Below are 15,667 nucleotides of genomic sequence, written 5' to 3' on the forward strand. Positions count from 1 at the left end.
ACAAATATTGATATTTTAGCAACTTAACCTCACAAAACAAACCTAATGATATAAAAAATATGTTTTACTGCACTTAATCTCATGAATAATAACTGTTTCCAAAAGATATTTGGCGCTTCCCCGAAATAAGTATTAAAAACAAGCAACGGTTGTTGCTACTGTTTACTTTTTTTGACGCGAAAAAATGAGAGTATTTTTAGTTTATGTGAATTATTTTTGGCTTTGTTTAATTTTTGTTTATTATTTATACTAAGTTAAACTCTTATAATATAAGCCTTGAATTCTGTTATACAACTTTTTATTGTTGCAATAAAGACTGCGTTGTTATAAACACTTTAATATTAATAAAACTGCTGTTTACTTATTTTTGACGCTCACAGTATGTATATATATATAAAAGTGTATGTAGGTGAGTGTGCCGTTACGTAGTTAGTTGAGCCTGCGGCATATTACAAACATAGTATGATAAAATGCAAATCTCCATAAACACACCCACTCAGACGCGTGCACAATACGTTTTTGCCTTCAGCTAATGCGCGCACTTTAAGCTGCTTTATTGGCAAACGCAACTCGCTGATATGGACTACCACAAACACTGGTGGCAACAATCTAACAACTCAGCGCGAAATTGCTGAGATATGCTCAGCATATGTGCATGTAAATTTTATGTTAGAAGACAGGGTGCTTTCTCACTTACCTTTCGCTTGGAACGCGCCATACGTTGATCGCGTGAGTTCTCCGCCTCGCCGGGCGGTCGTTTGCCCCAGACCGCACACGCGATGCGTGTGTAGGTGAAGATGAGCACTATCAAAGGGACGATGAATTGCAGTGCCAGCAGCGCTAAAGTATAATAGTAGTTTTGTGTGTTGGAAGGCCACTCCTCGTGACAAATGTACCTGCAACACGCAACAGGAGGGAAATATGTTAATTGAAATTTTATAACTAAATAATATCTTGTAAACTATGCTGGAAAAGTACAATAATAACAATATAACTTGACAATGAATGTAAGAAAAATTAATATAATAAAATATAGTGGAGATCTGTGCAAATGACTACGAAGGATTTCGATCAAAATGCGAAGACCCGAATAAGTCCAACCGTCATCGCGCACAACAATGGGAGCTGTGCCAATACATTTTGTGGAAGATTTTGCGAAATAATCTTGGATGGCAGGTTTAAAAAATACAACTCATGCAAGACTTGACTCGCACGTTCGGTGAATGGGCCCAAAACGAGTAGTCCACCGATACCGATTTTCACAAATATATTTTGTTCAGCAATCAAACTAACTTTTCGTTTAATGCGCACGTTAATAAACAAAATTGTCGCATTTGGTGTGATGATAGTCCAAAAGTCATTGCTGAGACGCTTTTAGATCGTCAAAATATCACTATTTTTTGTATAATAAGTTTTTTTGAAAAAATAAAAATGAAGTCTGCCAAAATGCTACAGTCAATAGAAAACATTATAGAGCCATGATTAATGACTTTGTCGTGCCGTAATTGAAAGACGTTGCTGTGGACGACCTTTTGTTCCAACAGAATTACGCTACATGCCATAGAGTCAACGAAACAATCAATGTATTGAAGAAAACTTTTGGTGAGCGCATTATTTCGCGTCATGCACTTATTTCGTGACCTACAAAATAGTGCGATTTAACACCCCTGAACTGTTTTTGCGAAGTCATGAGATAAGCTCGAAACGATAGTAGCTTTAGAAGAGAATATCCGGCTGGCATTGGTGGATAATTGGGCCTTTCGGTTGATATATATTCGATCCAGCCGCTGCGGTCACTTGTCCGATCTCGTTATGGAAAACCCTTATCCTTATAATACATGTAGTTAAATTTGGTCATAACATTAAATTATAGGTTAGATTAGGTTAGATGGCTATTCAAAGAGCGCACGTGGACTGGGATATGTAGTCCTTTGTAAGGCTATAGAAAAGAAAAACTCCTGTGTTCGAACTTATAAATTAGCAAAACTCTTAATAGCCAATACAAATTTACACAGGAGTTTAATTTTCATTCCCGCCAGTTCGGTGGGATGTCTGAAGGTATGCGCTCCCAATTGTTTAAGTCTTGACTTCCCAAACGCGAAACAGTCAAGAAGAAAGTGTCATTCTCTCAATCAAATGCATGGGGACTTCACATATCTACTTTGAGCATATTTTTATGGAAGCAAAATACATTGGCATTAGTCTCGCAGAGACCATGAATTTCTAGAGGAGACAGCATAAGGTAGAAGTTTGTATTGACTTATTTTTTATATAAACCTTACACGCAGCCGATTAAACTATGAGTCTTTATTGATGAAGGTGAACAAAGAAACGAATATTTAAGGATGTATAACTTTGCTTCCCAAGCTGACTTAAACTGCTTAACTTCTACTATCAGCAGAATAAATATTTTTCGAAACTCTATAGGTTCCATGAAAAATCGTGTGCGAAAATTAGACTCTGACAAGGACTTCGGTTACTTACAGTTAATAATTGCTCCCTTTTTTCGATCGGCGAGGCCATAATCAAAAAGCTGGTAAATCAACGATACCTTCAATCGACGAAGATATGCAACAGTCTAGTAATACTCTTACAACATGTTACTACAGACTATAATAGTTTTGTTCACCTAATATCTGGGTTTAATTGGACTACTACTACTAAGTGAACGTGAAAATAGGTGAAAGTGGATGATAACCACGGCCACTTCTCATATAAAGATTTTGTTAAAAACTACTATAAATGTAATAAGTGATTAACTAAATACAAGAAGGCTTTATAAAAGGTGGTGTCAAATTTGTAAAATGTGCGTGGTACCGTCCACCATTATGTGAAACCTAATAATTAGGGACCTATTTTACAAATTTTAAATTTGTTATGTAATAGTGAGAAAATAGGCGAAATCAGATAAGAACCACACCTACTTCCCAAATAATACAATTTTTATATATATCTGAATCATCCACTTTCTAGTATATGGTACAACTCAAGAACTAATCAATATATCCGGATAAAACCTTGAACAAATGTGTCTTTAAGGTATACCACCTTATGGCTAAAAATTGTCCAAATTGAAATATGTATAACAATTGAAGTTCCCAGATATCAAAAATGTGCACCTCATAGCTTTTGGTTGATTTTTTATCGAAAATATCGGTCAATATGTGATATATATAATGGAAATTAGGAAAGAATCCTTCTGTTTCTGCTAACGATATATAGTAATGCCAAAAGTAGATAAAATCGAGCCAATACTACACCTATCTCCCTTATGTCAATTTAAGGGTTTTCGGATGGCCTTATACCGTATACACATGTAATCGGGCAATATAATTAATTCCGAACTTCTGCTTGAATTCAACTTTTCTCTTTAAGAATTTCAAAACATTTTTGGAATTAATAAGTGTAAATTCACAAAGATTTTTGTTGTATTGTTTGTATACAGCCAAAAGGTAGTTTAAATACAAAACATTAAAAATAGCGCTTTGCACCGCACCCTCATCTAACCCACGTAGTTAAAAAAGTCTACAACTAAATCATCTTGTCACGTTCACGAAGTAAAAAAGGGAGACTAAACCGTCAAATTTCAGGTAAACTAAATTGCATTTTGTGGTTTTCTGCAGCGAACAGCTACCGCCCTTGTAAGTCAGCTCTTCCAACAAAAAAAGCGAATATATTCTTAAAAAGAGAATGTACAAAAACAAAATAATTGTCACATTTATTTTCATTTTCCCGCAATCTCTGCCAGTTTATGCTCATATCTGGTTTCCTTTGTCCACTCTTTATGAGCCTCACCATAATGGTTAATAAATTGTTTCTGCATTTTTATTTCATTTAAGCACTCCAACCGTTGTTATGCTTGTTGCTTTTAATGTTGTCGCTCCTGACTAATGATGACACTTTGGTTCGGCTGGAACGATTTACTGCGCGCAATTAAAATGTTAAATGCGGGGTTTCTCTGCACATTTAATATTTGATGCTCCAGAACATTTCAGGCCACTAAACCCACGCACTAATATGTAAGCAGGGTATTATAAGCAAGATAACTCTGACAGCTGTTTTTTAATTCACTTGTTATAAGCCGCGGCAGGGAAGGCCTTCAGTGTCTTCGGTGAATTTGGACTTTGGTTCCTTTTTGGAGCGCATTTCAATGAATTTTTGACCAGTCAGACCACCACTCTCCCCTCCCAAAAGTTCAAAATTATACATTATTTCCATCATAAGTGACATTCTGCGAAGAAAAGTACTTCGAGTTGCAAGTACAAAATTGTATAGTTCCAAATCCCTCCCCCTTTAATTCGACTCTGAATCCGCCCTGTGTACGTAAGTGGGTAGAAGACTGGCATGAGGCACGTTTTCGATGACTTCACGACCTTCACTGAATGTTTTGTGCCACTCAAATTGTTACTTGTGTTCATGCTAAAGCAGATTCTCCAAAAACACTTTTGCAACATTTCCATCGATTCCACCGCCGTGATTCCATTGGAAACACGAGACTTCAAAGAACTTCCTTGTTAATTTTTTCCATGGTAAAAATCGTCAGGAAATCTATTCGCGCAAACAGCTTTCAAACATCAACAAATTGACATATGGAGATTAAACTTATTGCGGAAATAAAAAATTGTACCAATCCAGAAAAGAAATAACATATTTAATGGACCAGTCGTAGTCAAATTTGATATTTTGTTTATCTCTACCTATTTTAGTTTACGTTATATACCGAAGGATAGACCCATGTGTGGAAGTTCACGAAAGTGACGAAAGTTCACTGAGCGCCTTTCACTTGGGAGTGGCCAGAAGAGATTATTTCGCATATAGCTCAAGCAGCTCACGGCTTCCAGTATTAGACCAAGTATCCTCTATGTAGCCGAAAAACATCCGTATGAAGGCGAGCTAAATTGAGAAAGCGAATCATCCTTCCCAGAGTTGGGCGCTGGGTTTAGCACCCGCAATGTAAAAAACACTAGCAATGAAAAGATCAAAACAACCTCCGATGAGAGACACCCTTTCGATGACGACCACTACATACGTGTTAAATATACTCAGGACGTACTAGTAGACAGCTAGGCGTGAAAGTTCACAAATCACGGGTAATAATCTAATATGTGCTTTGATGTCTAGGCAACTCTGAGTAACTTGGCATATTTTATAATTCCTGCCAAGGGAAAAAGCTATTAATATTCAAATATTTTCTAAATACAGAAGTTTTATTTCATATCTTTATACTGTTTTTTAGTATCTGTGGTAAATTGTAATTGCGAATGATAACAAGTGGGCTGAAAAGTTCGTAGGATAACATAATTTTTTATTTTTTATAAAATTTGTTTGTATTATTCAACATAGTAATCTTTATTCAATAACATTTTTATAATAAATTTGCTTTAAGCCTCAAAATAAGCATCAGTTTTTGCCATTTGCTCTTCATTGTTGCTAAATTTCTTTCAAGCGAGTATTCCTTTGAAGTCTGAGCACAGGAAATAATCACTGTGGGCCAGATCTGGAGAATACGGTGGATGTGGAAGCAATTTATTATTTATTTTTGACACAGTGCGTTAATGCAATATATCTCCTTTCAGAAAAAATGTTCTGTCTTATTTTCTAATTTATCTCCGGTCTCTTACACAAATGTAAGTACATATATTACATGAAAATAATTTATTTCCCCTTTGAATTTATCAGTATTTAATGCACACTAGAGCGGATTGATGCACAGAGAACCAAAAAAAAAATTGCGTATGCGGAAAATTTTCTACGGATCATACTGAACAACTTTGCTTAAGAGACTATGAGACCGGTTTCTAATCAGCGATTTTTAAAGCGAAGTTTTTAAGCATCACAAAAATGAGATATCTACCTTTTCAGCTAATTTTATTTTTGGAACAAAAATACACCGTTATGAGTAAAACGCGCTCTCTCAATTTTATTAAGAAAACTCACATATTGGCCGATATATGCGGTAAAAGGTCACCCGGAAGTTTGAAAATTTCTATATTAAGTATATGGGAGCTAAGGGAAATTATGACCCGATTTTCCACCTGTTTTTTGACGTATTACTATCTGGTAAAGAGTCTCTCTGAATTTTAATTATATATCTCACACATTGGTCTCTATTTTCGGTAAAAAGTCAACCATACAAGTAGGCACTGGGTTTAAGGTTGAGATTGATCGGTCGGGTCCCGTGATATGGGAGGAGTCGGTAGGAGTTCTTATAAGATTTGAACTCAGCAATTTTGGTTGTTGTAGCTTAAGCGGTTTAGGAGATATGTGTATTAACTTGCACACAAAGTTTTAGCAATATATCTCAATTTTGACACTGTTGTAGCTTGCGCGGATGGACGGACAGACAGACAGTCATTGGGTTTCAATAAACAACCGTTAGGTAAACAAAACTATTATACTTTGTAGCAACAGATTGTATTTAGTTGTTTAGTATTGTACATATAAGAGCCATTCTCTGACGAGCTATGAGATATGTTAAAGATCATTGTCCTGTTGAGTACAATTTTTTATGTTTAAGGCTGGACTTCACTGGTTATGTCATATCGTCCGATTGGATGAAAACATTTCAGCTCTGAGAGTATTAGACACAGTATTCGCCGGTGGGTAGCAGAGAAAAAGGAAGACCTCCACTCCGTTGAAAAAACCAAGTGATGAAAGACCCGGCTACACTTGGAATCTCCAATAGACGCCGAACAGCGAAAAGGAAGAACGACTGGCGCGCTGTTGCAAACTGGACTATAACCACATAAGCGGTGTCAATAAAGAAGAAGAAGCGATGGGCGTAACTTCGCCAAATATTAAATCTTAATAGCATGGTTGAACATTGTATGAAAAAAACTTTCCGAATACTGTTTGTTTAAACACCTTTCCCGTTTAGTAGGTTGGTGAATAGAAAGGGATATCACAGATATACGAGCATATCTTTATATTTCGTATTTATCATTTTATAAAGCTGGATCGTTAGAAACTCATAAAGGCGTTTTATAATACATAGCCGCTGTCTAGATTCATGCCTAAGTATAAGTGCTTAAATGCGTTACGATGCCATAAAAACACGAACCGCCGTGGAGCATTAAAGACATTCACAAATATGAGCGAGTAAAAGCTGTGGTACTCCTTTGCAGTTTATTGCAGCAGGATTTTATCTTCCCAAACGGCATTGTGATGACACCAGATGACATCTCCGCAGAATATGCACTTAATCAAAACATTCATTTTGCGCAGAATACACTTTGCAAAGCGATGAAATGGTGAATACTGCTAGCTGCCGCTCTGGCTGGTGGATTTTACATCGTAGCAGTCAATGGCGTAGAGCGAATATGTTAAGAAGGGGTTTATTGTATAAGGACCCAATATACAACTATTCATTTCCATATAATAAGCAACTAAGTAATAATAAGTTTTCATAAAAGACTAATTTGACAGCCATCATCATTGACATCGACTTCGTTTTCGTTAGCAAAAAGAATTTCATTCCATTCCTCCATATCTATAAGTGATGAAACTGTAAAAAAATATTATAGTTTACAAAATTTTTATTTTTTAAATTTTTAAAATTTACACGTCTGGTTTTCTTTCACATTAAAAAAATTTTTTTTTAAGTACAAAGATCATCTACATTTAGAGAAATTCTTGCTTAATACAGAAAAAATGCGTATGCTTGTCGTGAGTTTTCGACTTCTGGGAGGCCTTTTTTAAGTATGCAATAAAAACCTGCTAGCATTCCTGCACTCCATTTCCCTTGATAACGCTTCTCCATTAGGGGAATATCCTGATGTAACCTTTCGTACTGTTCATCACTCACAGCACAGAAATTTTTCCGAACAAAATACAGTTTAGAGTCCAGCCTACGTATTTTTGAGGTTATATTACAACCCAAAGTTTTATAGGACGTAAGTTCATTTATAAAAAGTGTAAGTTCCGACTTATGATTTCCAAGAAAAATTTTTATAAAGTTCACAAAATATTACCAGTTTCCGTATATTCGTACCTGCTGATATTCCCTCTTTAATTTTGGCCTTACTGAACTTGTGGAATTCTACTTTTAGATATACAAATTCACTGCCATCTTTTCTTTTTTTATCATAATGAAAGAAGGGTATTTTTAATAAAAATATTACATGATCCTTAGGTTCGGTCCAAATCGTTGATGCAGCAAATGAGATACATCTGGGTCCTTATTTAGCTCAACCCAATTTATATGGAACCCATTTTCTTCTTCGTTCCTCACAGAAAATCCCAAATAGTTTAAATTAATGACGAGGAATTACGACGCTGAGATTCATAGATTAATTCTCAACACAAATAGCAAAATGTGACCGGATCGTTAGAACACTTTACGTTTACGATGTAACAAACGTACAGTTGTATAGTCGTATTAATGAAGTTATATAAGAAAGACACCTATAAAAGGTCAAAGATGAATATGAAACAAAATTATAATCTATTGTTAATGCGGATAGACCGACATGAACAAAATTTTTTACAAAGTTCGTGTGACAAAAACAATGTTTACTATTATTTATGTAGTCTTGCCTTTTAAAACGTTCTTCTTCTTCTTAATTGGCGTAGACACCGCTTACGCGATTATAGCCGAGTTAACAACAGCGCGCCAGTCGTTTCTTCTTTTCGCTGCGTGGCGCCAATTGGATATTCCAAGCGAAGCCAGGTCCTTTTCCACTTGGTCCTTCCAACGGAGTGGAGGTCTTCCTCTTCCTCTGCTTCCTCCGGCGGGTACTGCGTCGAATACTTTCAGAGCTGGAGTGTTTTCATCCATCCGGACAACATGACCTAGCCAGCGTAGCCGCTGTCTTTTAATTCGCTGAACTATGTCAATGTCGTCATATATCTCGTACAGCTCATCGTTCCATCGGATGCGATATTCGCCGTGGCCAATGCCCAAAGGACCATAAATCTTTCGCAGAATTTTTCTCTCGAAAACTCGTAACGTCGACTCATCGGTTGCTGTCATCGCCCAAGCCTCTGCACCATATAGCAGGACGGGAATTATGAGCGACTTATAGAGTTTAGCTTTTGTTCGTCGAGAGAGGACTTTACTTTTCAATTGCCTACTCAGTCCGAAGTAGCACCTGTTGGCAAGAGCAATCCTGCGTTGGATTTCCAGGCTGACATTATTAGTGGTGTTAATGCTGGTATGCTTTTAAAACGTTGGGGTTTATATTTCAAGTAGTAAATACCGATCACTATCAGACCACCGATGGAGAAACCAATGAATTTCTCTACCTTTCTGAATGATAGATAGCGAGAATGGACTCATAAGGGAATTCTAGAGAGAAAGTATTTGGTGACAGATGGCCTAAGCGGAATCTTAATGTATAAAAATAGCGTACATCAGAGATTGATAAGTAAATTTGTAATTTGTGAACAAACAGTTTTCCATACAATGGCTTGATTTTGCTGGTGCGCCAATGTACAGACAGATAGTTGGACACGCCTAAGTCGACTCAGCTCGTCATGCTGATAAATATATATATTTTACAGGTTGTCCGACGATTCCTTGGTTTTACAAGCTTCACAGCAAACTTGATGTTCACTGTTCAAGGACTAAAACGTTTTAATACAAAAATTTAGTGCCACATTTTACAATAAGCCAAGATCACCGATCCCCTACCGATTTGAGTATTCCTACCCCCACCGTCTGCAATGTCTAGAAGTATGTATCAACTTGCAACCAAAACAAAACTGCTAGGAAGCATTTACGTTACTTTTCGCCGCTAAGTGGTTTGGCGTGGGAGTTGAGGGCACTTATGTAAATACGCGTAAATACACAGCAACGCAGCTTGAGTGTAGAAACCAAAAAAAACAGCTCCAACGGCGCACATTTTATGGCACACTCTGATCTCAGCTTATGTTTTCAGTTCTTTTCATGCGCATTTTTCATTCTGCTGCCTGCCCGCCTGCTTTGCACACATCGTCAACAGCGCTTTGTCGCTAGCAAACATAATTAAATATGTCATATTCTGCAAATCTGCGTAACCAAGGCAGTCAAGTGACTGTGTTGTCAGATGCGCCAAGCTTTACTTATTTATTAACATACATACATATGTATGAGTATGTAACTGTATTTAGCATTTGTGCTATCTTGTCCAAGAACTTTCCGCAGTCTTGTGGAAATAGTAAATTGCAAAATGTTACATAACAAATGCCAGGCGCCATAATTCATGTGATGCTTTAGTGGTAAGGGCCACAGGAAGAAAATATGGTATATACAATGTATGTATGGTATGTACTTGTGATTATTTCAATGCACACAAGCCGTAAAAGAAATGCATACAAACGTGAGCAAATTCTGAGAAATATTATTATATAAATAGTATATGCCACAATAAAAAGGTGAGGTATTTAGTTATTTAAGCCAGTGACTGCTCTTTCCCTCCACAGTTCTTGAAAAGAAACTAATTGCCTTATACTATATGTATATGTAAAGGATGATCCATTTCGTCGAGGATCGGTTCCGCTGAGTGGAGTTCGTTGTCCGAGAATGTGGGACAGCAATTCTGTACCGGGTTCTAAGGCTCAGACGTTTACTAACCAAAATGATACAAATTTTATAAAACGGAATCGTGTCCTTCATTTATAAAGTTTGAGCTCAAAATGGGCACCGAATCATCTATTTTAATATGAATTTGGATTGCAGGTGTAACTCCATTGACCCATAATTCCACGAAAGGTTTTTGAAGGAAAGTTCTTCTTTATTACTTTAATATGAAGAAAACCTCGGGTGCAAGTCATCGCATTTTGGTGAAAGATTATGGTGAGTAAGCTCAAGCTGAGCAAAGAAGACAAGATATTGGAAGCATTATTCACGATTGGTGACAAAAACAAGAGGGGCTAAACTTTCATATTTTGAAAAATAAAAAAAATTAGTAATACATCGGAGACAAGAAAAATTGTAACTATGGAGACAAGAAAAATTGTAACTATGCTGTAGTCTTAGACTTGATGAAGTAGTATGTAGTAACTAATGTACTAACCATCCTGAATTTGTCTGTTCTCTTCTTTTCCACCCAAAAACCTAGATATGTACATCAATATAGTCACTGGAGTAAAAACGAAACCACTAATTTACAGTTGGTAAATATATATTTTCTTACAAATACATATACATATTTGTTACATAACTAACTAACTTGAACTTACTTCTTACACTCGATGAACCACGTCTCCGGTTGCGATAGCTTGGATACAATTAATATGGGCAGCGCCGTTGCTAAGGCAATTGTCCAAACGCCTGCTATGATGAACTTTGCAAGTCTGAAAAGAGGAAGCACATAAATCGTAATAAGTGAAGCAGCAAATGACAAATTGTATATAATAAGAAGCAGGCATTAGCAACACTTAATCTACCGTAAGTGTGCAGATATTTTCTAACTTAAAGCAGTCTATTTACTACATAGTAGAGTGTTTAAAGAAGAAGTTGCAAGCAATTGGGTAAATCTTATTTGCTCGAACAATTTTTGTTTATGTTTTATTGAGCATTGGTGATTTTTCAACTTCACATTCGTTATTCTATACATATATACACATATGTATGTATGTAAATGTTTAGCTCATAATACAAAAGCAATACATAAGTTATAGATATACAAAATTTGAAGAGGCACCAATGTCTAATATTATTGATATATGTATGTATGTATACTATTTAAGTATCACCTGCAATTTGTAAGTTATAATTTTGGTCCTACATCATTCGAAATGATGTACATTAACTTCTTCAAATAACCACACCAGAACTAGTCTAATGTTGTTAGATCACAACTTCTTTGAGAACATTCCATGTCACAATTTCGTGAAATAATCGAATCTCAAAACTTTTCTCGCAATAATTCGGTTGATACACCCACTGTGTGGCACTTAGCCCCGTCTTTTTGGAACCACATATTGTCAAGATTTACTTCTTCCAATTGTAGTCACAAAATGCTGATTATTATAGATCTATATCACCCTCCACTAACAGTAACTGTGTCAGCAGCCTCCTTTCGAAAGAAGGGCGACTGGTGATTCCACCAGATCAAAAAGCACACCAAACTGTCAATTGAGGTGAAAGTAATGGTTAGTCATGGATAACAAGTGAATTTTATTCACACCAGAATCGACAGCTTTGTTTATTTACCGCACCACTCAGACGAAAATGAAGCTCATCGGAGATCGGATTTTCAAGTTGTTCCAAGACAAAATCAGCAAATTCATGATGAGTGCAAACCCAAATCATTTTTCTTTTGAGAATGTCCCAATTCTTGAGAACTTCTTGGAATCGGCATTACGACAGCAATATTTTCATTATGCAGATCATTACATTTTAAAAGTGTCGGCCACTTCATCATATCATCCCCATTGGAAAACACGGTACCCACATAGGTCAGGTAAAAATAAAACTACCTACTTCGTCTTGCCAAAAATGCGTACAGCGAAGACACATTCGCAGAAAAAAGTGATCAATCTGTTTGCAGTGCCTAACATATAATATATAATCTTTGACGAGGGAAAGAGAAGTGGTCGTCTACAAGAGATTCGAACAAATTAGCCATAGAAAGCTAACGCGGAAACAGAAAATGACGTCAAGGGAAAGCGATAAACTATATCGATCAGTTTAGTGCCAAGACTTATTCGAGATGATCTCCATATGAAAGTATACCGTCGGTCAACTGGTCATCTTCGGAAAACGCTCTTAAAGCAATTTAAGCTCCACCGGCTTCTTCAATGGCACGCGGTCAAAGGCCTTGAAACTATTCTTTTAACTATTAAAAAGTTTTTGATAAGCGAAACGACAAAATCTAAGAGTTTTCAAAGACACGTTGTGGACACCAACAAGGCGCTTTAATGATTTGGTGAGGATATTCCTGTAAAGGTGTTACACCTCTTCACTTCTGTGAAAAATAGGTTAAAACTGGGGTAAATGTACCAGCAAAATGCTTTAGAAGACATGGCAAGCAAGCAATACTCATCTCGATCAAGAGCATAGACTCTTCGAGCAAGATTCTGCCCCTGCACACAAAGCAAAAAGCACCTAGCAAGGGTTTAAAAGCTTAAAACCTAACTGGTTTGATAGTTGAAGCCTATTGCCGTACAAGATTCAGATTTGAGTTTATTGAACTACAATTTGTAGTCACAGTTGAACACATGGCTTGTCAAATAGGCAACAGAAATTTGGAGAGTCTCAAAAATCGTTGGTTCGTACAGCGCCGTCAATACCAATATAAACTTTGTGCTATGTCCAAATCGTTTAAGGACTTGTGTAAAATCATTATGCGTTTTTAAATAAAATTAACTTTATTACGGAATGTATTATAGTTTAATTTTCTTTACGGCCTAAGCTTGTAAAAGAACGTAGAGCAGGACTAAGTGCAAAATACTAAGCAAATATAGTGTTCCTAATAGGACGCGACCGCAGTCGAAAAATTTTATGATTGACAGAAATGAGTGAAAATATTCTCCTAGGAATGCTTATGTAGATAAAAAACTTATAAAATTTCTTTTCGCTTAGTCTCCATCATCAAGCACGCCGCTCTTCGCCTTTTTTGTTGGCTTTTATATTATTTATTTCGTGTATACCGGAAACTTATGAGGAAAATCTTTTTAAAATTATGTGGGAAAGTAAAATATGATTTAGAACAAGAAGCGGTTGAACTCGTCCACTACCTTACGCTATTCTTCGTGCAGCCAATATAAGAGACTCTGTGCCTTCACTTATATATTTCTATTCAATCTCTATTGAGGACTTTTAAATAATTGTTAAAAATTGTTAATGTCATTAACAAAAATATTTTAAAGCGACTCGTGTATTAGTCTATGCAGAGAATTGGCAGTCACAAAGAGGGTATATGTACTGATCCGAAGTGTAGCTTCTTTCAGAGAGGTGTGTCTACAATCCCATAGCAGATTAGGAACAAAGGCCTAGAACTAGCTGACAGTGTGCTCAATGATAATCCAGCAGTCAATTGCTATATTAGCAATAGGATCAAGTTATTAGGATATTAAATATTGCCTGGTTACAGCGAAGTTGCTAAGCTGTTAAGCTTCAAGAAGCGCATCTTTACCCATACTCCATCATGCTGAGAAGGAGTCGGAGACATCACAAATAATCGGCGTTCTTAGCTATCCAAGTGAGTTCCTTATAACGATCGACCGACCATATTACCAAAGCTTCCCACACCTTAGTCTAACACCCACAAATACTTTGATTTCTGTTCTTTTAGCTAATTTTTTTTCTCTATAATGATCGAACTGTTACGCACAAAAATCATAATCGGGTAAAACTATTGACTAATTTTTCTTAATGCCTTATTTAGTGGCATCTGTTGGGTTTACTTTGAGGTTTACATTAATGTGCCTACACATTTATACATATATACATACATATATAAAGCAAAAACTTTATTACTTCTTTCTTCGTCACCACAGAAATATATGAAGACAAGAGCTTAACATGTATTTTTCCTAAATTGCCCCAATAAAATGTGGAAGTGCTATATTTATGAGCTTATCATACAGTTTAAGTTATTCCCAGAGATTCCACAGTGCGTATGAGTAATTTCTTTATGCTAGCTTGTAAGCAGTTAAAGACCCTCACATTGCCTGCTTTCTTAGTACGTAGTGAAGTAAACAAAGTCTGCCTGCAGAGCTACAATTTAATAATAAATGGAGGCGTTTAACTGAATGTTCAGGTCGCTTAACTATACGTTGACATTAATGATCCTTGTTATTTACTACACAGCGAAACCCAACTCTGGCCTAAATGTTTGACTACAACTATTAGAGAATTATGGTAATACTTTATTTCTGTATGATAAGCGCACAGAATGCTGGCTTTTATTCGCAAACAATGGCGCAGGCGAAATTTATGACACAAAACCTGGCTGAGCATATGTCTCGCCTTCTGCCTCATACTTTATTCACAAACTGGTACTCGTATGTGGGTAAGCAGACATGTATGCCGGTATAATTTATGTTTAAATGCACATAAAACAACGCACGCTACCTTTGTTGAGCCACTTTAAGTAGACTTCATTGAGGTCACTGAGCATTTTTTATTGCGTCTCCATTGTGCGCAACAATTAATTTCCCTCATAAGCATTAACCTAAAGAAAGGTGTATGAGACGGTACATTCATGCGCATGCATACATCACACTCGCCTACGTATTTGTATTAGACACGTACATATGTACATATATATACATAAACACATACTGTATAAACGTACTGTATAAATAGTATATGTATATTAATAGATATGTAAATAAACAATGCCGTTTCTAGAAAAACATTCTGATTCGAAATAAAGGTTCGAGTCACTCGTGATATAGCGAGTGCAATGATGAATTTTTACTCTCACAATATGTTGCCAGAGAGTATAATAAGTTTGTTTACCTTGCTGTGGTTATATTGCCCAGATATCCAGATATAGATATTATGTTATATACATATATCAAACCGATAAGGGTGATGAGACGAATTGGTTTCAGTGTGTCTGTCTGTCGTATATACATAAGTATCTCAACTTTTTCTGACAATAATATTATCTTTCTGGTATTAAATATTGATAGAAAAGGTTCAGTACTTTTATTAGTCCTCATATATCTTATATAGTATCTAATTTTTATCGAGGTTATACCGTATACTTTGGTCCAGTTATAACGTATAATA

At 36.2% G+C, this 15,667-nt stretch overlaps 1 protein-coding gene across 1 annotated transcript in view; it reads right to left on the bottom strand.

Moving 5' to 3' along the window:
- Window positions 1-15,667, bottom strand: part of LOC120768043 (RYamide receptor) — a 368,160-nt gene that overhangs the window by 140,124 nt on the left and 212,369 nt on the right. The window contains exons 4-5 of the mRNA XM_040094594.1: window positions 11,161-11,274; window positions 698-896 (exon numbers count right to left, since the gene is read on the bottom strand). Of these exons, the coding sequence (XP_039950528.1) occupies window positions 698-896; window positions 11,161-11,274 (313 nt within the window). The remainder of the gene's footprint in view (window positions 1-697; window positions 897-11,160; window positions 11,275-15,667) is intronic.

The sequence above is a fragment of the Bactrocera tryoni genome, chromosome 1, assembly GCF_016617805.1.
Source record: "Bactrocera tryoni isolate S06 chromosome 1, CSIRO_BtryS06_freeze2, whole genome shotgun sequence".
Classification (NCBI taxonomy): domain Eukaryota; kingdom Metazoa; phylum Arthropoda; class Insecta; order Diptera; family Tephritidae; genus Bactrocera; species Bactrocera tryoni.